At 40.1% G+C, this 27,479-nt stretch overlaps 2 protein-coding genes across 5 annotated transcripts in view; both read right to left on the bottom strand.

Moving 5' to 3' along the window:
• Nucleotides 1-4,252: 4,252 nt before the first annotated feature.
• Nucleotides 4,253-4,653, bottom strand: LOC699392 (large ribosomal subunit protein eL37-like). The gene has a single exon (XM_077947601.1). It carries the CDS (start codon nucleotides 4,624-4,626, stop codon nucleotides 4,333-4,335), a length of 294 nt encoding a protein of 97 aa, XP_077803727.1. The 5' UTR covers nucleotides 4,627-4,653; the 3' UTR covers nucleotides 4,253-4,332.
• A 13,782-nt stretch (nucleotides 4,654-18,435) lies between these two features.
• ATRNL1 (attractin like 1) overlaps nucleotides 18,436-27,479 on the bottom strand; it is an 831,070-nt gene continuing 822,026 nt past the window's right edge. For all 4 annotated transcript variants that reach the window (XM_002808513.4, XM_015148255.3, XM_015148256.3 and 1 more), the window contains one exon: nucleotides 18,436-20,364. In XM_002808513.4, the coding sequence (XP_002808559.3) occupies nucleotides 20,243-20,364 (122 nt within the window). In that variant the 3' untranslated portion in view covers nucleotides 18,436-20,242. The remainder of the gene's footprint in view (nucleotides 20,365-27,479) is intronic.

Raw genomic sequence — 27,479 nt, 5'->3', positions numbered from 1 at the left:
TGTCAGTGACACTTGGGTCATGGTTGGTTCTTTCTCCTGCAAACAGCACCTCTTTGGGATTTCTGGGTTCATAGATAGTCAAAGAATAAGATGCATAGTAGAATACCAGATTACTTGACTATCTGTGGGCTTATGATTTTCCATGTGACATCCACTTAATCAGACTATTCAGTGCTCTGGAATCTGCTATTTACTGATTATGCCTCATTTAAAATCATTTTCTCCACTGCCATCTACCAGACTGAATTCAAGCCCCTGGAGAGGCAGTTCCCCGGGTGGAGGCATATCGAATGTCTCTGGGGAGTCTAATATTTTACCTACTTGCATAAACTATTGTGAGTGACTTTTTTGAAGCGGCTTTCTCAGGAGTGGGAAGAAAAGAAGCTGGCTAACAGTGGGATCTCAAATACCACCAGGCACAACTGAGAGACTGTCCTGAACAATGAAGGAGGAATAGAGCTGGAAAGAGGGTCAGGCAGTGAAGTGTGGAGTGGCTGGGGTGCAAGCATCCCTGACACAGAGAAAGGAGAAACACCCACGGAGTCAGGGGAAGGCCTGACGCTTTGCCATCTGGCAGACCTGGGTGTGAATGTAGCCCCACTTACCAGCAGGTGGCCTTTGAGAGTGACTTAACCCCTTTGAAGTTTCTGTTTCTTTCTTTATACAAATGAGGCCAATGATTCTGCACACCGAGTTGTCAGGAGGGTGAGTAGAACTGAGCCTGGCATGTAGTAGGTGTTTCACTGAGCTGGCACCCTGCCTTCCATGTTAAAGCAGAAGACACCATTTACCAGCCTTGGCTCCATTAGCCTGGAAGGTGGATTGATTGCCAGGAAAATGCCTCAGTTCTCCAAAGCCTCTTGAATAATTATCTCATGGGCTTTGTCAGAGCAAATGAGGTCTTGCCATACTGTTTCCAAAGAAGCAAAACAGGGATGCATTAGAGGCCCATTTTGTTCAAGAGACCTTCTTGTACCACCAGACATCAGAGTAATGGGGAAACTAGGTTTAGAGTTAGACTATGAACTGGATTCTTGGGGAAACTTTCCCAGCTTGGATAATGATGAGAGCTAATGTCTTCACAGCACCACCATGTGCCAGGCCTGTCCTGAGTACTTTATGCCTGTAACTCACGCGCTCATCTCCAATTGTAGAGAAGTCTTGAAGTAGATACCATTATTATCTGTGTTTTGCAGATCAAGCAACTGAAGCACAGAGAGGCTGAATCACTTGCCCACAGTCAGTCCAGGACATGAACCCAGACTACTTGGTTCCACAGGTCATGAGTGCAGCCGCTGTGCCACACTGCCTTCCAGTGCCTCAAAGAGAACAGGTTAAGTGACCCAGATTGGACAAATCTGAGGGTTCAGCCCAGCACTCTGGACTTCTATGCCATCTGAGGACTGCCAAGGATTTCAGTGCCAGGGAATAAGCCCAGACCCTCTTTTCTCCAGGAAGAACGGGGGTCCAGGAATGAGTGCTGTGGTCCCTGCACCCTCCAGGGTCTGTTGCCCACGTGCCCTTTCAACATCAGCTCTCCGCCTTTGCCAAAGCAATTTGATGGCTATGTTTTTAGGGAGGAAACGGAGGCACAGGGAAAGTGGTAGTCAAAGGTTAAATCCATTTACAGCCAGCATTTTCTGCCTTCTAACTCTTAGGTCTCTTATAGATCTTGTATTCAGTGTATTTCTTTGTTTATTTGATGAGGCAGTTCAGTATGACCAGTGCACCCTTGGGGAGGCACTTCTTCCTCCTCTGTAGGTAGAGAATATGGCAGCCACATCACAGGTGACTGGAGGGAACTGAGTTGAGTAAGGTTCTACATACCACATCCCTAGGACAATGCACCACAGCAAGTATTTAATGAGTGGTAGTCCTTTTTGGATGGTGTTTATTTGTATCATAAATAAATTTAGTCATGCATGAACCATATTCAATGAGTCTGCGGGATGAGTGAGATCATTCATAGGAAGTCATCATCCGTTCAGATCAGCTCCACTGGGAATGACAGAGAAGGAAGTAGTAGTGAATAAAACGTCCAAGCTAAATCCCTCCAAACAATGAGCTGAAATCCAGAGCTGAAGGTGTATTTCTAGCTCATGGCAGGCTGAATCAATTTGGCATATTGGCTATATTTCACAATCCAGATACCCAAATGTGAAAAGAAAATATTCTCTAATTGAACCATTTTCTTCTCAACCTTCCACTCCAACTGTGGCAGGATAGTAGGCAAGAAAAGAAAACTCAGCCACTTGAAGGTTTCCCTGAAGGTTTCCAGTCGTTTCAGCCCTCCTCTCTTCCCTAAGCCACATCTACGTTCTTGTGGGGCAGGGTGATGTCAGAGATGGGGTTCGAGCCTCTACGTCATTTGGGAAGGTGTTTCCCGTTCCCACCAACTTTTGACCATAGTGGCATCTCTGGTGAGGGCCACTGCATGGTTTTGCTCTGATAATCAGCCTCTGTCCCCTTTGGTATCTGTTGAGACAGCTGGGTCCTTCACTGGCCATGGGCTTGCAGAATCTACAGGCTACTTCCAATAGCCAAGACCTTAAGACACTCCAATTTGCACGTGCACATACACCATGCACACACACATCAAGCACACACACATATGTATCCCCTTTGGTGTTGGTCCAAGGAGAGGGGCAAGGGGGCAGGGCCTGGACTCCCTTCCATACATTCTTCCTGCCTCCATCTGGTCATCTACCATCATCTCTTTCCATGACTAAGAGGAATGGCCTTTGGCTGAATATTCTGTTCAACCTATTGCTTATGCTAGGACTTGGGCCTTTGTAACCTCAAAATCCAGAATTGAATATTACTGTATTATTTCTTTTTGTATTTTAACTTGGGGCTTCTTTCTTTTGAGATAAGGAGCCAAGCTGTGGTTTTCTTGAGGATGTGTTATATTTTCAGAGGGGCACCACCAAGATGATGTAAATAAGGGGAATGTTAATGTGCACGCATGCACGCAGGTGTTCACACACACACACACAACCACTCTAAACTTCATATATCAGTCCTCGCCATTGGCAAAAGGTTGCACCACAAGGCTCAGATGTGCCAGTGAGGCAGTGCTGAATATTCCTTTATTTCCAAATAAAGAAGTCAAGGGCCAGAGGATCAGGCTCTGTACCCAGCAGACCTGGAGGTGGAAAAGATGGCTCTGCAGCATGGTGGCCCACCAGCAGTGGAAAGAGCCACAAAGGTGGCTGCGTTGCAATGAGCACCATTTAGAAGAACATGAGCTTAGGAGCAGACGGCAGGTCTGCGAGCACATTTCTGAGAAGAAGCTGTGCTTGCAAGATTGTGACAGCTTCTTCCCCCTCCTTCCCAGCAGTGAAAACAATTATTCTTCACATTAGTCTCCCTCAGTTCAGACCCTCATCCATCTCTATCCAAATGGCCTGAGATGAACAGTCCAAAGAGCTTCTTTAAAAGCCTCCATCAGCACAAACGTGCCAACGCCAGGAATGGCTGCTTCTCCTTCTTGGAGGTCAGGCCTTCCCGTCTGCAGAATTATGGCCTCCCCCGGGCTGGCCTGAGCTGTGGCCTTTGCCCATGGCCATGGCTGTGCATGAGACCTTCCCGTCCCCTCTGAGTCTTCTCCCGAGTCAGCTCGCATCCCTTCAAGGTTGCTAATGGCCGCCCTTTATTCACTCCGGCAGCACGTTTAGTCTCCTCAGAGCTGGCGCCTTGACCGTTCTCTGTCTTTATTGTCCTGTCAAATGGTTTTGGTGGAGCAAAGTACAATTTACTCAAATCACTGTAGAAAGGAATCAGAAAAGCATCTGTAAAGTTGGTTGACTAATTGTGCTCCTTCCTTTCTATTCTATGAGCAGCTGAAGTGAAGCTGTGTGTGTGTGAGGGAGGAGGGGTGCGAATCTCAGGTCCACCCTCCTGTTACCATGTCTTGCAGGTGGGCAAGGTAATGATGGTAACCAATGACCTGCAAGTAAGATGGCGCAGGATAACTGCCTCTGTGAGCTTCCTGGAGTCTAAATCTTATCCTAACCCAACTGGGACTGTATTCTAACAGGTTTTGAATGTCTTGTCAAAAAAAAAAAAAAAAAAAAAACAAAACTATCTATAATGTCATTTGTATTTATACTGAAATAATTAAAAATAACATTGCTGGGTTTAAAGTTGTCAAACAGGGAATGTCGAGGGCTGCCACATGGGCATGTTCACTTCTTGGTGGCTGCTGTAACAAATTATCACAAACCTAGTGGCTTAAAACAATAGAGATGTGTTCTTTTTTTTATTTTTATTTTATTTTATTTTTATTTTTTAAAACCAGAACATTTATTGCATGACTAATCGCTGACATTCTTAAGATGAACTAGATGCTGCAACAGCTGCCCTCTTGGGTTTAGGTGTTGTTCCTTCACGGAATCCATGCCTGAATCTGCGGTATACAATTTTTAGGTGCCTCATTCGACCAGTTGCGGTGGTATTTCGTCTTTCAGCCTTGGCACTCCAGTTATACTTTCTCTTGCGCTTGGCAGGGTAGCCACATTTGCCACAGGTCGACTTCTGAAGGTGGTAGGCCTTAGAGCCACAGCGGCGGCACGATGTGTGCGTCTTATTGCGACACTTTCCAAACGATGACGTTCCCTTCGTCATATGGCTTCTGCCGAGATGTGTTCTTTTATAGCTCTGGAGGCCAGAGGTCCAAAATGAGTGGTACATGGCTAAAATTAAATTACTGGCAGGTCTTGTTCCTTCTAGAAACTCCAGAGGAAAATTGATTCTGGTTCCTTCTAGAAACTCCAGAGGAGAATCCATCCTGTAGCCTCTCTGGTGGCTGATGACATTTCTTGGCTGATACTGTCCTCACTCCAGTCTTTGCCTCTGTTGTCGCATTGCCTTCTCCTCCTCTGTAGTCAGTCAAATCTTCCTCTGCTTCACTCACAAACACACTTGTGATCACATTTAGGGCCCAAGTGGATAACCCAGGGTAACCTTCCCATCCTCATATCCTTACCTTAATCACATTTACAAAGTCTGTTTTGCCATATCTGCTAACATCCACAGGTTCCTGGGATTAGGACATGAATATTTGTCCTAATATTCCATCTGTCATAGTGAGGGGCCAGTTTCAGCTTGGACTCTATTCAGAAAGTCATGCTTCCTGCCAAAGGGAGTGGAAGACATGTGCCCTTTGTCTCGGCACCCAGAGAATACTAAAATGGTCAAAGTGCCAGTAGACAGGGGACATAGCTGCAGGGTCACCCAAGTGCACCACAACCATTCCCTGGGTTAGCAGTAATATAAACAGCCAGTATTTTGCAGAACATTTTGGAGAGAAAAGTAGTGGTCGCCAAAACAGGTGACATTCCCAGTCTAAGTGATGAGGAATTTTAAGACTGCACAGACACTGATGGGTTGCCCACCCTAAAGCCATTTCCACTTATCTTGCTAACATAATCTTGATTTTCCCAAGTTGCAGTGTGCTCAGCCCAGGAAACAACTCCTTTGGATCATACTTTGAATAGAGAGGGTCTAGACTGATCCCATTCCCCCTTGCCAGAAGATTCACTGGTCTAGGGTAAGCATGTGGCTCAGTCTCAGCTCATGAAAGCTGAGAGGATATGCTGAAGGGCAGGTGGGCTTCTGAAGATTTCCCTTCCTGATGAAACACAAGAGGGTTTTAAAGAGAAAGCAAGATCGCCCCTTCCCTGCCTTCTTGCTTTGCACAGTCATGTGAGGAGGTAGGGCCCGGAGCCATGGCGGCCATCTTGTGACTGAGATGCACACATTGGTGGATAAAAGCCAATCCACTGAGGGTGAGAAGCAGAGCAGGGAAACACCTTTGAAACATCAAAACAATCTCAGGACTGCCCACTGCCATGCTGTCTTGTTAAGTGAACTATAAATTCCTTATGGCTCATTCCACTACTACTCAAATTGTCTGTTATTTGTAGCTCAATGTACCCTAAGTGATGAAACAAACATAAGGTCCTCAGAAGGAACCAACAAAACAGGGACAAGGCACAGAAAACTGGAGTTCAGATGCAGCCTCCTGGATACCAAAGACCCACCCCCATTCTTCCCAGCGAAGAGGAACCTTACATTGCTGTCCGAACCCCAGTGCATGGCAGTGTATCACTAAGCATCTTCCTGAGGAGTTACTATATGGCGATGTGCCTAGAGCACTCACTCTTGAGTTTGTAACAGAATCTTAAGAATCCTTTAATCATCTTCAAATGTCACAAACTCAACATTCCCTTCAAGTGCCATGATACCTGAATTGGGTAGATGCTAACGATAATAGTTAGGACTCTGATGCTTACACTGAACTACTAAACTAGGTAAGTCTCATTTCCTCCGCCCCTCCATTTAGAGATACTCCGGCGTGTCCTTTTTGGGATACTTATTTCAGTCTGGTTATATCAGGTCTCCTGCACGTACCTTCCAAATCAGAGGGATGTCCCTCAGCTCCACGCATCACAGCAATCAACCACACGATTAATTAATCTTGAGTGTAACTTAAGCTACTTTAAAGCAAATTCCAGGCAAACAGACATAAAATACCTATCTTTCTTGCTGAATTGCTTGTTTCAATTCCCTCATTGATATCAGACTTAATTATGCAATATCTTAGAAATACACAAACATCTGCGATTTTATTTCAAAGTGTATTTGAAAGACAAAGATTTCAATGCCCTGTGTGGTTTCAGGCACATGATGGATCTTACTGAGGCTGAGGTGGGGGGAAAAAAGAAGAAGAAATAAACCAAACTCCCTTATTCAGGTGAAATAGAATTCAAGCTATGTCGAATAATCTAAGGAGGACGACACTGACTCATTTCACAATGTAGATTCTAGGTCCTATACTGATTTTTCTTTTAAGGAATGCACCTTTAAAAAGTCACCTCCTCTGTTGGGACATGGTTAAAGTATGTCTGTACCACTGATTAGCTACATAACTTTTAATCTAGGAGGTTACTAATTTGTCTGACAACTCCCTGACCATCCGACTCTGTCCTTCTTTTTTCTGAGTCAGCATACTCACTCTTAGAGAAGCCTGCATCTTGCAGAGCTGTCACTTCTATCAAACACAATGCCCTCAGGGTTTATGCTCATCATTAAAGAAAAAAAAAACTTGTTAGAGTATTAGCCAGACCCAGTGCAGCGCCGTTAAATTAATTTTAGAAATGTATCTAGGTCAGACATCTATCTGCATGTTGCATACAAACACACCAGCTAGTTACTTAGTATTTGCATGTTTCTAGGCTGTTAGGGCCATGCTTGATGGAGAATTACCCTTTATTTTGGCCCCAGATGGAAAAATGGTTGTTCCTGTTCAATATAACCATAAAGTAATTGTGGTATTTCTTCTGAAAGTTGGCCACCGCAAAATATTTCCAATAATCTTTTTAGAAGACTGTTTCTACAGGGCATCAACATTCCTGTCTCTGTTAACTGGCAATTTTTATACAGAATCGTTTGATGCCCAAATAATTTATGAATCCTCCACATCTCATTTTATCTTCTGTGTGGAAAGAATGTGTTTCATAAAATCCCTTTAGAGGTAACGAAGTTTCAACACAAAGCTGAGATGATGAAGTTACAATATATAGTCCTTTGGCTACCCAAATTGAGCTTCACTGAGAAATAAGAATTTAGTATTTTGGTGCTGGTGGATAAAGAATATTTAAAGTATGTATGATGCAGAGGATCTGTATGAGAAAATATAAAATCTCTGAGAAGAGTCTTCAATACCCATGTTCTTTCAATATGCTAGGATGCCAACCCAAGCATAACCAAAGGAGACCAAAAATATTACAGAAGGAAACCTTTTGACCTTGCACATCACATTCCTAGGATGACTCGTGTGCCATTTTAAGAACATGTATTTCTTGTGGAATTGAATGAAGCTGACAGGTCCTCACAGTCTTCTCAGAGCTATTTCATAAAAGCCATGGCAATGCAGGTAAGCACAATAGCATTATCACCAGCTGAGAATTCAGACAGAATCTGCCAGTATGTCCTGAAAAAGGCCCTTGTTAGACAAATAAGGAAACCAAGGTTGGGACAAAAAGAAAAAGTAACCTACCTAGTCCCACAAGCATGCTTTAACTGAAAAGTGCTGTGTGTGAATTCCTGTTAGTATGCAATCTGTATAAAGAAGACCTCCATGCTTAGACAGTGTTTATGATAGCAACACTAGAGTTCTAGGAAGGAATGTTAATGCCTTTCATAACAACTTGTACTGTGACTTGACCCGATACATATACTATCTAGAGGACACATGATAACTGGTGCTTTGTTTTTCCAAAGCTTAAGAGTCGAGGAAAAGCTGGGTAAATGACAGCAGAAGACACGGTCCACTGCTCAGTAAGCCCAAGGAGTAGAGAAGGGAGGTGTGCTTAACACTATCCAAGGTAAGTACTAACGAAGCACAAGTGTCACTAGATTGAACTATTGTGCTGATGACTTTTTGCACTGGACTGAAACAAGCATTGCAACTACAGCCTAGAGATCTGAAAATCCCAGCGACGTGGAATACGGACGAAATGATGGCATCAAGATGTAATAGCAAGTCACTTTTGATTAGATCACTAGCACTTGTGACCCAATGATGTGACATGATTAGGTCTGAAGCCAGCCCAGGAACACGCACAGTGATGACTGTGTGATTCACCAGGCTGACTCATGGGCATGGTGGGTCACGGGCAACTGAAAGTCTAAGACTTCCTGAAGCTGGAGAGAGCTAGAGCTCATTTACCTTCACATGGGAGACCGAGGACAACTTGAAAAATGAAGGGTGCCCATTAGAAAATGGAGACTATGTCTTGGATTAAAAAGGTTTCTGTCATTGGAAAATATGATAAAGGAATGGTGGTCAGAGTTTCTGACATCATTTTTTCTGACACTGTATGAAGGTTGTGTGTTAATCACAGCAGGTTTGGGGGAAGCAACACATGGTGGATTTTTCCCCTGTCTGCACTTGCTAGCCATGTGAGCTTAGACAGGTCAATGCTCTAAGCCTCAGTATAATGGGGACTCTAATATTCTTCTTTTACTGGTTGTGGGAGGATTAAATAACATGGCATGGTGTGTAGCCCATAGTAGGTGCTACCAAATACTCGAACTTTCAGAAGACGCATTTCACTACAGGGTCATCTTTTGACTTGATTGCATGTCTACTAATTAATTCTATGTCCACTAATGAATTTTAAGGGCAAATGTAAATGCAATTAAATAATCAATGAAACCAGTATGAGGATCTTCTCGCTTCTTACTCTCGTAAAACTACCTTATGAGAGTCAGAAAAAAATAAACCAGCATTGACAGAACAAAAACGAGTCATAATTGAATGTATCACACTGTGCATGAAGATTATACAACTGAGAGGCACACTGGGCCAATTCACAGCCACCAAGGAAATTATGCCACACGTCAGGGAAAGCCCCAGCAGAGGAGGTCAGCGTGGGCAGCAAGGGGGCACGTGCCCCAGACAGAGGCTTGATGTGAATGGCCTTCTCCCTGAAGCTCCATGAGCAATTTAGCAACTCCGTGAAGAATAGTTCCAAGGAAAACCGATTGCGTCCTTAAATAGAGCTCCCCAAACTTGTCTGTTAAGAATCAATTGCAGCCTTATTTAAAATACTCATGTCCAACAGAACACCAGATCATTCTTATTAACAGCAGGGCTGAGAAATGTCTCCCTGGTCTAGCTTTTCACAAGTCAGTTTGGTGCTAGCATTGCCCATTTGCACAGGTGTACCACGACACTATTTCCATTTAAAAGTTTGTTTTCAGGTGTTTGTTATTCCAGCAAAGCCCTCCAAGGAGCACTCCATGAATTAAAATACAGACAATAATGTCATCCCACTTACCCAACTCCACCACTTAGCCCCTGCCCAGAAATTCACCCTGGAGGCCACTTCAGAGACATATGAGGACTGCCTACTTTCTGGCAGAGACCCTGTGAAAAATATGCTGAAATATATGAGGAAGGCAGATTCTTTGCTCAGTGCTGCATTCAAACCACGACCGCCTTATTTTTGATTTGTTTCTAACAGTTCTCACATGGCGATCCTCGAGTTCCAGCATTACTTGAGAATTTGTTGGAAATAAACATTCTGGCCCAACCCCAGACCTACTGAATGAGAAACTCTGGGAGTGGGCCCCAGCAATCTGTTTTAGCACACCTTCAGAAGATTCTAACGTACTCTAAAGTTTGAGAGCTACTGGTTAAAAAACAGACAAACAGGCTGGGCATTGGTGGCTCATGCCTATAATCCTAGCACTTTGGGAGGCCGAGGCAAGCAGATCATTTGAGGTCAGGAGTTTGAGACCAGCCTGGTCAACATGGTTTCACTGTCTCCACTAAGAAAAAAAAAAAAAAAAAAAAATTAGCTGGGTGTGGTGGCAGGTGCCTGTAATCCCAGCTACTGGGTAGGCTGAGGCAGGAGAATCGCTTGAACCTGGGAGGTGGAGGTTGCAGTGAGCCGAGACTGCACCATTGCACCCCAACCTGGGCAACAGAGCAAGACTCTGACTCAAAACAAAAACAAAAAACAGACAAACAAAAAAGCAGGCCATTTCCCCACTTATTTCAATACAGCGACCCACTAAGTTTGTAACTAGTTAGGCCTCCCAAACATTTGTTGAGATTTTTCTACATTCAGTTAGAGGAAGGTAAAAAAATAAACATCATTTTCACATGATTGGCATTCTGTAAAGTAGCTATGATTCGAAAACATCAGAGTGAGACAAAAGCTGATCATTAGAAAAGCAGTTATTCTAATTTCACTACTTTGAGTATTTACTTTCGTAAGGGCAAAGTCACCTGGTGAAGTCATTTTTCACACAAACTAGGATCTAATCAGGCTGCAATGCCTCTTCAAGGCGCAACGGCTGCAGAACTTATGAATGTTTGTGTACATTGTAGGGTTTGATTTTAGCTGCTCAAAATATGAACAGCCACTCAGTGACAGTTGTCCAAGGGATAAAAAGAATGTTTTAAATGTAATGCTTATTTGTAATGTATCCTCCAGCATTCTTTCGCTACATATATATACGTATACTCTTACATACATGTTTCCTACTTTTCCTAGTGTATATAACAATTAGGAGGATTAAGATGTATGTATAAACATATTCTATATACAGAGAGAAATAAAGGTTGAATGTAAGCAGGCTTTAAATGGGAGAAATTGAAGTCCATTATATTTACACACAAATATATAAGGAAAAAGTGTACTATGGAATACAACATACTCTATTTCTTAATTCTCGCATCGGTTTAGAAAACTCAAAAGAACACAGTTAAATGAACAGGAATTGAAGGCGCATGATGGATGCATCCCTCATAGCATTTAAATCTCTTCCACTTGATTAAAAATTCCTAGTTCCTCTTCACTGAATTGTTTAGAGTTTTTGAGAAGCCTCTGCCCTGATTAAAACAAATTAGCATCAAAGATCCCCTGTTGAATGAGAAATCATTAATTGAGAAACATGCAATGCTCCTTAATTACCTTTAGAACAGTGAGAGAACAAATAATCTCAGGTTCCAGAGGGCCCTGCCTGCTCTGCACTGTGGACTCATTTCGTGTAGCTGCTGGAATACAACTCCAGCAGCAAACACTATTGGGGGATATCAATGCAAGCTTTAGTAAACACACTGTAGATTGTTTATCTAAAAGAAAAATATCTATCTAGGTAATGACTAACCGGAAGACAGGAAAACGTTTTAGTCTGTTATTTCAACGAGAGCTTTAAAAGTGTTTTACATATGCCAGTATTGATTGAGAAAGAATGTGAGCTGCTCTTTCTGATACAAATTTTAATGCTTTGTGTAAAACACTTCATTTATGCAATTACCTGATAAGATTTCAGATTCTTAGGTACAGATGTGTAAACTTTATCATTTAACAGTGGAACGGAAAGCTCCAAAGTGTTAAACTGTACAAAATCCAGCTACAGATGGAAATTCAAATTATGATAGGGCACCATATTTCTTCCTTCCTTTATATACCAATACAATGATTATGATAGCTTAGGTAGGTCAGTGATAAATGATGCATCCCTCCACCTTTAAAATCTGGTAAACCTTTCAGAAGACCCCATGGGAACGTCAATAGAAAATCAAATTGTTACAGATATTATGACAAGGTAAAGAAGGTTGCTGAATGCTTGTACACACAGTGCCATATGGAGAGGCCTCTGACAAGAGGGGCATGGCACTGGGTGTGAGGCTCTGAAGATTCTAGAAGCACATTCCTCCCAAGCACCCTGGCAGATAGCAATGTTATCATTTTTCTACATGGGGTAAATAAAGCATAGTAAAATATAATTATTCAGCTGAGGGTAGAATTTTGGTTTTATTCTAGTTTTCCCAGGCCTCCGTTTTAACCACTAGATCATGCTTCCTCAGCAGTCTTTAAAAAAATTGACAGAATTGATTTAACTATCTCTATTTTTTGGATATTTTGGTTCACCATACAGTTTACAGACTGATTCAGATAAAATAAAGCACAAAACTTCCCAAACAATGTTGCCATAGAAGATCTATATTAATGTGATTAAGACCCAATTTGGGGAATTTGCATTTAATTTTTAGTGACATGAAGTGACATATTTTACAAGTTGAATTACACTTTTTACCAACAGTCTTAGTAGATTTCAAACTTTGTAGAGATTATTAATCACTATTCTTTGTCTTGCATCCCACCAAGACAATAAACTTGATGTTGCTACAATCTTTGCTAATATCTCAAATAGTCCCTTAGTGCCTACATTATAAGGGCAATTATCAAGACTCCATCAAGAATATGTACACAAAGTAATTTGCACCAAAAAAGAGAATGTTATTAACTGTCTTAATGCAGTAAAGAGGACTATAAGCATGGTCGTAATATTTTGAAACAGTAGGGAAATTGTTTTTTCTCAAAGGGTTCCCAGGAAGGTATATGCTTTTTGGGATATCCACAATAATGATCAATCCAGTAATGTGCAAAATGAAAATGGTTCAGATATATTATCACTTATAAGAATTACTAAAAAAAAAAAGGCCATCACATAACTGTCTTCTAGACATTGCACATAAAAAGAAAAATCATTTAAACATTGCACATTATGTATGAAAACACAACCAAGGCATCCTTCTACGTCGTTAAAAATTTCTAGTTTGTAAAGCTCATCATAGACACAGCCTCCTGAGAAACTATTCTGTAGTTCTCCCTTCTAGAAAGGCTGCTTCAGTTAACAGCCTGCACTGGTAGAGTTTTGGTTTGGTTTTGTTTTTGGCTTTGGAAGGTCAAATTGGAGCTGTCACTTCAGAAATCAACAATGAGTGAACACTGGATTCTCAGAGTTTTTTCCCTCTTCTGAGTAGTTCGTCTGCCCCTAAATGTTTGGGGAGATCATATTATTTTATCCTTACATGGAAACAAGTTTCAAAGGAACTTGGAGATCTCACTCTCAGAAGGGAATAGTCTTGATAAGTAGCATATCCTGTTTGCCATTATCTATTTGTGTTGCAAGGTAATTCATTTCAGGTTGAAATCAAATTGCTTTAAGCTGAGCTGGTGTTTTTATTGGTGTCCTTCCAGTCGGCCTTCCCTTTTAAGTGCCATCGTATTTCAAACAAGCTGATCTAAAGGAAAAAGATTACTGCTGCCAACGTGCATTGTAACAAGGGAATGAAGATGTGCAAGACCTATTTGATGTTATTTATTTATATTTAAAACATTGGTAGAGGTATGAGAGAACTAGTCTGCCACCGGGGGAATGAGCTGACTAGTTGGTGAAGGGTTAGGAGAGGTGTGTGAAGATGAGAAAGAACATCGAGCACAATTTGTTAGTATTTACTATAAAACTGTCATTTAAAGTTGAGGAAGGTAATATTTAAAATATGTAACAGACATTGTAAAAATCTTGAAAAACACAACTCTAAATCACCAGGCAACACATACCATTGGTTCCAATTGCAATTGAATTATTTGGGAACTTTGGCACATATATGCACTTTAGTGGTACTGCCACAAAAAAACAAAAACAAAAACAAAAAAAAAAACGGGAAAAAATCAACGCCCATGATTCACTGAATTTAAGTGTGTGGACCTTTTCATAGTAAAAGGAGAGAACATTTAACCATGATCTACTTATCATTTCAACAACAACAAAAACCCATCGCAAAGCCTACATGAGGTAGTGAGCATTTTTATCTTAGAAATTTAGATAACTGGCCCATGGCATTAAAAAAAAAAAAAAAAAACTCGGCATTTGAGTTAAAATTCGAGTATTTCTTCACACAGGACCTGTTCTAAGAAAACTTATATGTCACTGGAAAGAACAAAATTTAAAATATCTTTGGGCAATAGAGGCTATAGAAACACAAAGAATTATAAAAGAATGTGCTCGCTAATGCTATTTTCCTAGGCAGATTTTCTAGAGTGAGATTTTCTGACTGTGCACACAGCCAGGTTAAAGAAACTTATGTTTAAACAACCATCTTCCCTGAGCGAAAATACCACTTAGGCCAGATACCACTTCTGCCAAAAATAACCAGAAAGTACCACTTCTGCCAAAAATAACACAGGTTAAAGCTTTTGAGGGTGAGAAGAATACAGTGTTCCTGTGAACGGTCTTTCAAGGGTTTGGTTTCTTGTTCAACTAAAACTACTCTGCACCTAATCCCTGAAGAGTGAGAAGGTTGGAATGGGAGTGAGGGTGGGTGGGGGTGTAGTTTACAGAAGCTAATTTAAAATTATACTGTTGTTTCATATTTGGAAAACAAAAAAATACTAGCTGTTTTCATAGTAGGGCTGGAGAAAGTAAAGCTTAATACTATCTTGGCTGCCATGGCCATGCCAGGTACCCTGATTCTAAACAATTGAGGAAGCATGTAAGAATCTGGAGAGGGAATTGTGTGTTTACCAAAAGGGTTATAGGTTGGAGCTGAAAGAACGCCTATCACACACACCCGCCACTCACAGGTGATTTCTCTGAGCAAATCCTTTTAGGCCAGAGAAAAGTCAGTTTTAAGCTCAACTCTCCGAATCTCGTTATAACCACTGAGCCACCATCATAAAGCTGAAAAGGAGAGTGAGGCTTACATGTTCACAGAGCAGCTGCTGCTCTCTGTTGCCAGAGTCCACCCATCACCCTACCTACTTTGGGCGCATCTTCATCCAGGACCCTCCAAAAGCTGCTTTCTTCTCGGACGTTCCTGGGAGACGGCAGCCAGGCTGGGCGTGTTTGTCAAGGTTCGGTGGTCCTCTTCTTCCCAGCCCCTTCCTGGCCTGGCCTCTTGGAGGTGGGATGGGGAGGAGACCATTCCATGCCCTGGAGCACAGGCAGAGCCAGCTTCAGGGTTAGGGCTCAGGTCAGGTTCTTGGCAGAGCCTATTTGAGGCCCTGAGCCCAGGAAGTATCCCACGTGCTGGGCCCAGGTGCTGTGGGGGAAGGGGGCTGGAGAGAAGAGAGAAGTTTAGATCCTCCTTGGTTTTGTCCTTCTCGGTGAGACCTGACGGAGGCCTGGCAGAGCCATGCCACTGAAAGAAGGCTGGGCCCCAGATGACCACATAGGGACCAAGCCCAGAGCTTGCCAGAGAACGTGCAGGCTTTCCCCAGAAGACTCAGCTATGCCAGAGCTGCCCTTGTCTCAGATAGCTGACTTTTACTCTAAGTAAGAGCAATTTCAATAACACATGTCCTGTGGCGTAGACCCTCATTATAGCTAGAATCTCAGCTGCTAGGCCTTGTGAGTTTTGCCTTTAATTCTCAGGAACATTCCAAGTGCTCAGCACGCCCTTCACAGCGAACATGCAGGAAAGGTCAGTGCAAATCTGGTGAAGAGGAAAAGAGGGGAAAATGTATTTTGAATGTCAAAATTCAGTAACAAATTTTATGATCACCTCTTCGATGGAGAGAGGCTTTTTCAAGTTCTCAGAGTGCTTTTTCCTGTGCGACCATGGAAGGATTAAAAGAGAAAAAAAAAACAAAAACAAAACAAAACTGCATTTGGCAGTGGGGGTTGGAAGAGCCAATGTTTTTATTTCAATAAAGTCCTGATTAACAGCACATTATAATATAAAATGTTGGCTTTCTAAAATGGGCTTGAACTTTTACACAATCTGTTTTTAACCCTGGCATGCACACCGGCGTACATATATACTGATAGGAGTTCTGGTTCTAATTCTTAATTTCAAAAAATTTTGATAAAACTAAAATGTTAAATGTACATTCTAATGAAAACACTGCTGTAACACCAACCAGATGGCTTGTATTCCTTGGAAAATTCTTTAACGCATTTTGAATTAGAGCAATAACTTCGTTATTTAAAGAACTCCCTCTAATGGTCGATAAAGGCAGCACTTTGACCCAATGCCGTTTCCCTAATTTGCCTAATGGTAAGAAGCACTGAGGAGCTTATTAAGAGTACTGCTCTCCAGGGCTTACCCCAGTGTTTCTGAATCTAAATCTCTAGAGGTGAAAGTGGGAATCTGCCTGAACCCAAGCAATTCCTGTAATCAGGTAAATTTCAAACTCACCCTAGTGTATGAAAAATGGGTTTTGAAACTTGACATTTAAAAAGAGCATAGGCGGGTAGAAATAGTTCCTTTGATCAGTTTTTTTAAAAAAGATTTTTTAAAAAAGATTTTAAAATCTTTTTTAAATATAAGACACCTTTCAAATCATAGTTTTATCTTCACTGAAAAAAGATGTATCATGTATAACCACAAAATGTAAGCACTGACCCTGTCTTGCCTAATTTGTATGTGAAAGGTGACCACTGATGCTCTTGTCTCAATGTCATCAGTCAGTAATTTTATGAAATACTCTCCTAAAACTGTAGAGATTTAAGAAGAGTTTAAGTCTTTATTGACCCAATGTCAAATTCGTTTCGTAGAAATCCCTGTATCTTAGAAATACAGGAACTTGAGTTATTCAGGGAGTCTTTCTGAAAAACCTGATTGACCTTTACCTATGATGAAAAGATGGATGAAAATTAATAGGTGGATTCATAAAACAACTGGTAGAATAAGAGTGGCCCGGTGTCCCCACGGTTGTTAATGCCAGCTATGCTGCATCAAGGTCCCAGTGTGGGAACTTTTTGTGTGTTACCATCTAGCCTCCCAATGCCTCGAAAGGTGGGCACCATTGCCGCCCTTTACAGATGGAAGCCTGAGTTTCAAAGGTGAAACGCACCCAGCACCACACACCTGAAAGCTGGGTCCAGTGCCTGTTTTCCAGCCTATGTGCCAGTGTGCACCCTAAATGACCTTATGCCATGAACTGCAGCCATACAGTCACCTCTATCTTACTGCAGCCAAAAGAAAATGAGATGTTGGGAAGTAAAGCAAGGATCAATTACCTTTTTAAACATGTCCTATTTGAAGTTTTCCTATTGAACATAACACTATAGTATATGGCATCTCTGTGTATCACTAGAATGCATTTTCATTTAAAGCAATTATGAGAATCCTAATCCTCTTAAAATTTATTAGCTGAATCTGTATGTGCAAATTCTTTTCCAATAGGAATTTTCTAGTTCAAATAGAATCCTCAGGTTAATTTTTAAAACTCCACTGTATTTAACCAATTTTTTTTTTTTTCATATTTGGTAGAATAAAACGTCCTAAAATCTAAGGAATTTTTCAAAGTCATTCTAAACTGAAATGTTTACAATTCCATTAAGGTTAGTTTTCAAGAGAATCAGCCATTTAACTGAGAAATTCTGGGAAAGTATCTGCATATTTGTGTGGTTTTATTTAAAAAAAAAATGAAAACATCCAAATTTAAACTGTCTGGAATGTAGGGGGAAAAACCAAGACACAGACTCAAAGTGATTATCCTTGATCCTTGATGTCTTTTCAATCCACTTCACCTGAGGGCAAAGAATTTATTGCCAGTAAAAAGCTTTGATAAGTTAAGAACTAATTGCATAATTAGCCACAGAGTTAGCAATATTTGGCCCAGAAAGGTATAGTATGACTTTAAGTTAACATTGCATTGTGTCTCATAATCCTCCACAATTTGAATTTTCAAGTTTTAAGAACCCAGTGGGATTTGAGGTGAATAAAACTTGATAATTCTTCCACAGTAATACCATCTGCTTAGCCTCCCTAAAAATATAGCTGATATAGATTTTACATCTAAATCTGTATGTTTTTATATTTTTATTACATACGCTTTCTCTTGTGACAATTGTTAGAGAATTAAATACATTGGGCCATCACTTTTATAAAATGATTATATCTTTGTAATCACTAGTTATATCAATTTATTTTTTAATGGGAGAAGTCAACATTTAAAGGGTCCAAAAGAAGCTAATAAAATTACTTGATTGTTTTTAGGAGACATTTACAAACTTAGCTCATTCCTTTAGTGAGAGAGAAAATATCACAGGGAAGTAGAAACAACCAGTGGCCTCCCCCTCCAAAACCCCCACAGATTATAGATAAAATTACTAAAATTACTCTAAGAATTTGTCTTATTTTTAATGCATGGAAAATAGCAAAATTATCATGCCAACATGAGGAATATATACTATAATTCATAAATGCCTAATTATCAAAATAATGACATAGTCATGGTAAGATGCAACCTAGCAATCTTATATAAGATGCAACTACATATTGTATAATCATTCCTGTTATATATTACATTCAATCCTCATCAAATTAAGCTATGTATAGATGGCATTATGAAATAAACATTTAATATCACGATAGGGTCGTAGTCTGCTACTGTACAACCATGGCATGCAAGTAACTATGCATTAGCTGTAAACAGTAAGGTGTCATTACCTTCCAGAAATCCAAAGAATGTGAAAAGTACATATATAGTACTAAACATCGATTGTATTTAAATGACCTTCATATTTAACAAAGCTATATCATATACAGCAGCTTTGGAGATTTCTGTCACTGTTACACATATCTTGTCGTCACCCTGAAGTTAGGAAAGTGCAATTCCAAACTACATCTGTTAATGCTACTGAGCTTTAGTGAACTGTGGTCAGTATTAGGATGTAAATGATTCTATGTTCTAATGTGAAGTCTATTTTATTTTTCCTTTCTGCCATAATTCAGAATTTTGAGTCATTAAGAGTATGCTGACTGTGGGCAACCATGATCATATTTTCTAAACCACAGATTTTTTCTCATGGCAGGGATGTGCTCATGAGAGCACATCCCTTAGGAAGAAGACTCTGTTGATGCTTGCCAGCCAGTGCTCTTCTCTACTTGTATTCTAAGTGGAACAGTTGGCAGGAAGGAACTCAGGTCATCTTGAGAGACGTTGCCTCTAAAATACATTTTGTAACATTTGTAAAAGGTAGTTAAAATATAGCAGCTAGGAGAGGAAGGGCAAAGAAAGATCCATTCTTATAAAAATGCAGATGGATCATTTAGGTCTGATCCAATGATTCTTAGGCAACTAAAAATTATCATACTGGAGCAGAAGCTTGTATGCTGTAAAATAACCATTTCGGCTCTCTTCAGGTCGTGGCATTGGAGGCTGTTTTTGGAAGGAGGGGAACAACTGACTGCTGGACAGGCTTTTCCATGCTCTATCAGCTCTGATAATGAGTTAGGCAGTTGGCATGGATGACAGGAATGTCCTCTACACCGAGCATTCTAATAAACCTCCTGTGAAGTTGCACAGAATGAGTTGAACTCATTCTGATCTGCATTCCAGTTAGATGGAAAGCGGTCACATTCTCAGACTGAGTTTGGACATGATATGGTCATGTGAAATATTTAAATACATTACCTACATCCTACTACATCAAAGTCTGGCCTTCACATTTACAATGAGATAAAAGAGCATTTAAAGCCATTGCAATGTATTCATTCCCTATTCATATACAGGTGATTCAAGTTGGCTTATGAGGCAAAAACTGTACAATTCTCATCATTCAGGCATTAAAAAATGTCTTTCTTTAAAGTCTTGGGATATAAACAGTTGATTTATATGAATTACATATTTTTCATCTTCATTAAGAAACAATATACATCTTTTTCCAGAGTAGTTTAATGTTAGCTATAATAAGCCTAAGATAGTGGTAAAAACGGACTTTATCGCCTGTGACCATCAATACTTTTATAAAACTCATGAACATTCTTTGGCCACCTGGGTCACTGCCCATTTGGAAGGAAACTGCACTCAGGCTCGGGATGATACAGAGATTTGCCTCCATAAAATCCGAGGCCATAGAACAGCTTTAACAGAAGCCCAGAGTAAAACAGTACAGAATATACAGGAGCGGTTTCCATTTCTCAGACACAAGTTCCTTGACGTGTTGAAAGGTGTTTTCGATTCCGGACTCCAGAAGTCTTATCTTTACTATCTGAAGCTTTCTGTTGTGAAATATCTATTAGGGCACTGGCAATGGCAAGGCCTGGAAGAAAAGAGAAAAGCATTTAAATGCTTGCTTAGACATTTCTGGGATGGCAACAGTGGTGGTGAAGGACCCCGTCTGTTAGTGCTTTTCATTTAGTCATCACACGTTTGGCTGTGACTGGAAGTTTTCAAGTAGTTTGCCCTTCACCTAAAATGTTTCTTGACTTGGGCATGTGAACTGCATGAAGGAAGAAGAACAAAGGTCTAAGAAAGTTAACTGACTCTGACCTGGAACAGTCACATCAGTGTTTGACAAATTATCACATCTAGTTGTGCATAGGACCCTAAGCCTTCCTCTCTATGTCTGAACACAAGTTTGCTGTGGAGGTACTAGAAATTTTCAATGTTACTATTTTTTTTTTTGGAACAAAACTAGTCATGTTAAGATTTTTAAAAATATTTCAAGCAGTTTTAGGTTTACAGAAAAATTGAACCAATATTGAGATAAAATTACCAACTAACGTCCATCACTTAAATTACGGTTTACTCTTTCTGTTGCATAGTTCCGTTGGTTTTGACAACTGCATAATGCAGGGTATCCACCATTAAAGTATCATACAAAATAGTTTCACTGCCCTAAAATACCCCCGGCACTTCACCAATTTATTCTTCTCTTTTCCCAAGTCTCTGGCAACCACTGATCTTTCTTTAATGTCTCTGTAGTTGAGCCTTTTCCAGAATGTTGTATGGTTGGAATCACACAGTACATAGCCTTTCAGATGGTCTCCTTTCACTTACAAATATGTATTTAACATAGCTCCATCTCTCTTTTTTTGGTTTGATAACTCATTTCCTTTTATTGCTAAATTATATTCCATTGTGCGGATGTGCCACAGTTTGTTTATGCACTCCCTACTGAAGGACATCTTGATTGTCCTTGCTTCCAATTTTTGGTAATTGTGAATAAAGCTGTTAAAAACATCTGTGTGCAGGTTTTTATGTGAACATAACATTTCAATTCATAAGTACCTAGGAGCCTGATTGCTGGATAATATGGTAAGCTTATGTTTTCGTTTAGTAAAAAAAAATTGCCAAACTGTATTTCACAGTGGCTGTGCCATTGTGTATTTCCACCAGCAGTGAATGAGTTTTTATTGCTTCACAACCTCACCAGCATTTGTTGTTGTCAGTGTTTTCGGGGTTAGCCGTTCTAATAGGTGTGTGGCAGTATCTTACGGCTGTTTAAATTTGCAGTTCTCTAATGACATATGATGCTGAGCAACTCTTGATATATTTCTTTGCCAAATGTATATCTTCTTTAGTGAGGTGCCTGTTCAGATCTTTTGCCTGTTTTTCATTGGGTTGTTTGTTTTCTTTCTGTTGAGTTTTAAGAGTTCTTTGAAGATTTTGGATAACAGTTCTTTACCAGATATGTGTTTTGTAAATATTTTCTCCCAGTCTATGGCTTGTCTTTTCATTCTCACAAACTGTTTTAAAAAGTATAAAAGCATTCCATGGATAGAGTTATGCTATGTACAAATGGACATGGAAGAAAGCTCACTTGACATGTAGCTGACACGTGTCTTAAGTATTAGAAACGGACCTTGAGTATTATTAACAGAAAGTGACCACAAAGGCAGAGCTGTAGCTATCACAGGTAATTTAAAAAGTATATTGTTTAATTATGTTGATCTGCTTTGTTACATTGTTTGTCCAATGATGGACAGGAACACTTGGTAAGATGCTCAGGGACAGTAAATTTATATTTAAATTTATGGAAGCAATAGCTCAACCAGATAATTTGGCTTATCATAGCTACATATGAATCATTTTCATATATGTTGAGTCCCATGTAATTCTTGAGTAAAACCAAATGTATCAAATCACCATACTAAACCATGAGGCCAGACTGTTTGGCCTTGCTTAAGAAAAGGCCACAAAAGGACTTTTGGCTCATTTTCCTTTCTCCAAGATCTTCAAGACCTGATTTTGAATTGAGCTGACCTCTTCTCCACATGTTACTCTTAGAGGAAGATCATTTTCAGATCTTATCCTACATAGAATATCATTGAATTATTTTGTTCCTGTGGGTCGGTTAATTCTAGGTAAGAGTCACATATTTCCTGGCAGGAACAGAATTCAGAGATTGATGGACAGAAAGAAATGCCAGTAAAGGGACGTGGGCACAGTAAGAGGAAAGCAAACTAGCCTAATGCAGTGTTGTGGGAGTCAAGGGAGGGCCAAGCCCAAGGAGTCTGTAAAAAGTGGCAAACAGGCCAGCAGGGTAAGGCCTATGGCAAAGGCCATTAGACTTCCTCAGAGAAGATTCTGGTGATCTTTGAGTCATTTCTGTATCTAACTGAGGATAGAAGCCTGAAAGTTAAGCAAGGAATGGAGTGACAGAAAGTGTGGCCAGCAGGCGTAAGTTCCATGTTTAAGATGCTCAGCAATGGGAAGAGATAAGTAAGCTTATCTACATAACGGAAGTAGCAGTGTCAGATGGAATACATGTGGATGCATGGGATTATGTAAGTGCATTATTTAAAGGAAAAGGGAGCCTTGGGTACATTTGAAAACAGAAGAGAAGAGATTTGTGGAGAAGGAGAAATTTATGGTGTTAGCAAGGAAAGAAATTACAAAATTACAATAAGCACTGGCTAACCTGATAAATTTACAGATTCACCTGGTAAGGGTTGCTCTTAGGTAATTTGCTCTTTCAGGATATTAAATATCATCCTGAATTTTTTAGAGTTACTACAAGTTCAAAGTTTAAATAAAAACTGTTTTCTTGACCTTTGAAGAGCACATGGGAACTTCTGAAGAGTCTAACATAGATGTTTTAAACACTTATTCTGCGGTAGTTAATAATTATTTCATTATTTGTTTAATTAACGGAGCCGAAGGACCTTGTTGTTATTTTTAAAATCACAGATTGTGGTGGTGCTAACTAAGAGTTCAAGCTGACCATAAGTTTCTGCTGATCTTCTGGCATACTTCTGTCATTATTTACAACTTCCTGCTATTTTATTCCTGGCACCAACTAATCCAGAGACAGCCAAGCATGACAAATAATATATGTCTCCTTTAATGTGGACAGAGACTACTTACACTAATTTCAATGATCACAACATCCAAGTATGAAATCATGTTATTCATTAAACTACTGCATGATGTAGTCCAAATAAGCTCTGAAAAAATAATACTTTCCGTTTACATGTGAATGCAAATGTTTTCGTTACAGAAGATATATCATCAGGAGAGGAGTAAACAGTTTGAGTTGCCAAAACAGGATATTCTATGCTACTTCAAAACTGCCACTGTATCGCTGTATTTCATGAAGTCCAGAACCTAATTGAAGCAGCGTCTCTCACAACATGTCCTGGGTTTACTAATGATTCTGAAACTTGGAAACACATTCAGTTGAAAATTGTAAATCATATTTCAGTTCTTAATTTACAAATAAAATTGCAAATCATACTTATTTTTAATTTGACAGCTTTTTGTCATTTCTTATGAAAATGTAACAACTGCATTTTCAGATCCGTGTAAATGGCAATGTGTATGTAGAAAGACTTGCACTTCTCTAGGCAGAGATATTTAAGTGTTCACCATGGTGCACTCACAGAGAACACTCAGGGCCACTTGCCCAAAGTCTTGTCTGCCCATTTGATGGGCCAAACGACGTTTCATTTGGCTTAGGTCCTTTACTGGACCCCACTGCTTGTGGCCCATCATGAGTTACTCTTCTTTATAAATCTTGTAATTTAATTATGAATAGGATAATAATCATAATAACTGCATTTATATGTGTGTGTGCCTTAAATATCAAGTTATTACCACTTTCGCATTTCTTCATGTTAAATATAAGGTGAACCTTAAAAAAAAAATCAGAAGTTGCTATGTTCTTGTTCAACCTACAAGAGAACCTAGATACAAGAATGAAAAAAAAGAGACAAAGCCCCTATCTTATTGAATTCGATAGTGTGTATGGAAGACTCACTAAAGAGAGAGAGAGAGAGAGAGAGAAAGAGAAAGTAATCTCTGTCATTGCCTTTCAGCACACTTTGTTATTGTAGGGAATCTAATTTTCTTAATTGATAAAAAGAAAAGTCAAGTCAATAGCTTTTTTACAAAGACAGTATTACCTCCCCCATCCCCTAAATGTAGCGGTTATATTCTGGTAAGAGACCGAACATATAGATAATGCCCAGACCATGTATAAATAGAATTCTGACCCACAACTTGCAGCAACCTGCTCAGGAAACCAAGCTATGATCTGCAATAACCAGCCCAGGAAGCCAGCTTGCTATGTCGACTTGTAAGAAGTCAGACTGCTATCTCTAGTAATAACTCACGAAGTTAAACTGTAATCCCTGTCATGAATGGCTCCAAATGGCCAGGACTTGATTAATAAATAACAGCTTCCCTAATTTGTGTCCTCACTTCCAGCCAGAGGAAGCCAAATATGTACCCCTAACCACGTAGGATGCCCCACTTCTAGTTAGCCTGTCTACAGCTCCCACAAGCCAACAGCCTCTAATCATGGCACACCTGAAGCTTCCCTTTTTTCACGATAAAGCTTTCCCACTCCTGCCTGTCTTTGAGTCTCCGCCAAAACACAAGTGAAAGTGCTTGACTCTCTTGCTATAGCAAGCTCAGAATACACAACTTTTGCTTATTTTCATTTGCTTGGTCTTGGTTTATTTTCACACTGGCAGTGAAGACATAAGGGTCGTTTGCGATCTTTTCTGGGTTTTAAAAAAGATACGTATCAATAAAAGAAAAGCAACCTATCGATAGGTTCTTTGTGTTGCCATTTTCGGCACACACTTTCTCTTGTCTTTCCTGAGAATTTTTCCCAGTGAGAGGTCCTCTGGGGATGATCCCGCACTCCTTGTGCCATAGGAGGAAGTGCTTCCTCCTAGTCGGATGCTGGGCAGCGGCCCATGCTGCATGCTGCTAGAGTTCCATTAAAATCAGGTCACTCCAGAAGATCATTTTTCAAAACGTCACACAAATCATCTGATGAAATTCACTTACTGTGTTCTCTAGGCCTAGCACAGTTCCGTGTTATCAAAGCAATACAATTAACTGGGGGAACAATTCATTATTTTAGACTGGTGGTCTAAAGGAATTTCATTTACCATGTAAAGATGATGCACAGATGCTGCAGGCTAGCAGGATTTACATAAAAATATATCAGTAGATTTAAAAAAATGCTGGGGTTTCAATAGTTATTATCAGCTTTACCTTTTTGTACTTTTAGTGCTTAAACACTAGACAGTATGACATTTAGATGATTAAAATAGGAAGTATAAACCGCATAGGAAGGAACATACCATCCCTCTGTTTCCTGTTCCATTATCCATGGTCTCTTGGTGTTTCAAACTGGTCCTTGCTAACAGAGAGTAGCCTCAGTGGCTGCTCTTGTTCACCCAGGGCAGGACAAGCCCTAAAGGAAGCAGGCTCCGGCCGGGCGCGGTGGCTCAAGCCTGTAATCCCAGCACTTTGGGAGGCCGAGACGGGCGGATCACCAGGTCAGGAGATCGAGACCATCCTGGCTAACACGGTGAAACCCCGTCTCTACTAAGAAATACAAAAAACTAGCCGGGCGAGGTGGCGGGCGCCTGTAGTCCCAGCTACCTGGGAGGCTGAGGCCGGAGAATGGCGTGAACCCGGGAGGCGGAGCTTGCAGTGAGCTGAGATCCGGCCACTGCACTCCAGCCTGGGCGACAGAGCGAGACTCTGTCTCAAAAAAAAAAAAAAAAAAAAAAAAGGAAGCAGGCTCCTTCAGGACCATAGTAATTTCCCTCAGAAAATGGGCACAACTCAGTGGTCCCTGGGCTGGATGCCAAGAGTTACCACAGCTATTTTTAAAGCTTATTTTTAATTGACAAATAATTGTGGATATTTATGTGATACAATGTGGTGTTTTGACCTATGTATACATTTTGGAAAGATGCAATCAAGCTAATCAACATATCCATCACCTCTCCAACTTACCATCTTTTTTTGTGGTGAGAATGTTAAAAATCTATTCTTTTAGTAGTTTTGAAATATATAATACATTGTTATTAACTGTGGTCACCATGTAGTGCAACAGATCATTAAAACTTACTCCTCCAGTCTAACTGGAGTTTGTACCCTTAGATCAACACCTTCCCTTTCACCATCCCTCCCCCTTCCCCTAGCCTCTGGTAATTAGCTTCCTACTCTGAATTTCTGAGATCACCTTTGTTAGATTCTACATATAAGTGAAGTCATACAGTATTTGTCTTTCTGTACCTGGCTTATTTCACTTAACGTAATATGCTCCAGTTCCATTCATGTGTTGCAAATGACGGAATTTCCTTCTTTTTAAGGCTGTATAATATTCCATTGTTTATAAAGACCACATTCTCTTTATTTATTTTTTCCCTTTATCCATTGATGGACATATAGCTGCTTCTATATCTCGACTATTGTGAATAATGCTGAAATGAATGTGGGAGTACCCCACAGCTATTTTGTAAATAAGTAGAACATACACCAAAATCAGACCTGCACTTGCAACCTTAGGAAAAAACAATATGTAACTCCTGAAATTTAAGAATTTTATTTATCTTTAAACATGTGAAAACATGACCTGAAGAGACAGCAATGTAAATAACAGCTAAATAATTAAATGGTAAACATGTCTTTTTAAACCACTAAATTTGCAATGAAAACCACCAAGGAGAAACATCAGGAATTTAGTCATTGTTAGCAAAACTCTAGTTTTCCCTAATGGAAGTGAAATGGTAATAGTAGACTTCAGCAGTAACAATCTAATCATAAAATTACTGATGTGTGTTTTTTACAATTATGCAGAACAATTAATAAGTACAGTAATAAAATACTGCACATCAAATGAAATTGTCTTGGAAAGAACATTCCTGCTTTATATACAAACAGAGCACTTCCATTTTACATTTGAACAAAAGCCTCAGAAAAGTCATTCATTTTGAAATGCTCTCCTCCGAAGTCTGTGTAAAAGCAGGCACCACTATATATTTTAATTTTCCAGGAAAACAGCTTCATTAGGCGTGAAAGGTTAATTGTAGGTTTAAGTGGAGTTCAGGGAATGGTGCCGGGTCTGTAGTGAATTGTACAGTCTGCTTCAGGACGACTGAATGAGTGCTATAAACTGTTTGC

This window comes from Macaca mulatta, chromosome 9 (assembly GCF_049350105.2).
Source record: "Macaca mulatta isolate MMU2019108-1 chromosome 9, T2T-MMU8v2.0, whole genome shotgun sequence".
Lineage (NCBI taxonomy): Eukaryota > Metazoa > Chordata > Mammalia > Primates > Cercopithecidae > Macaca > Macaca mulatta.
The sequence above is the reverse complement of the archived record's forward strand: the minus strand, read 5'-3'. Positions and strand labels throughout refer to the sequence as shown.

Coding starts and splice junctions, on each gene's coding strand:
- LOC699392 (XM_077947601.1), bottom strand. CDS start 4,626: ATGACGAAGGGAACGTCATCGTTTGGAAAGTGTCGCAATAAGACGCAC.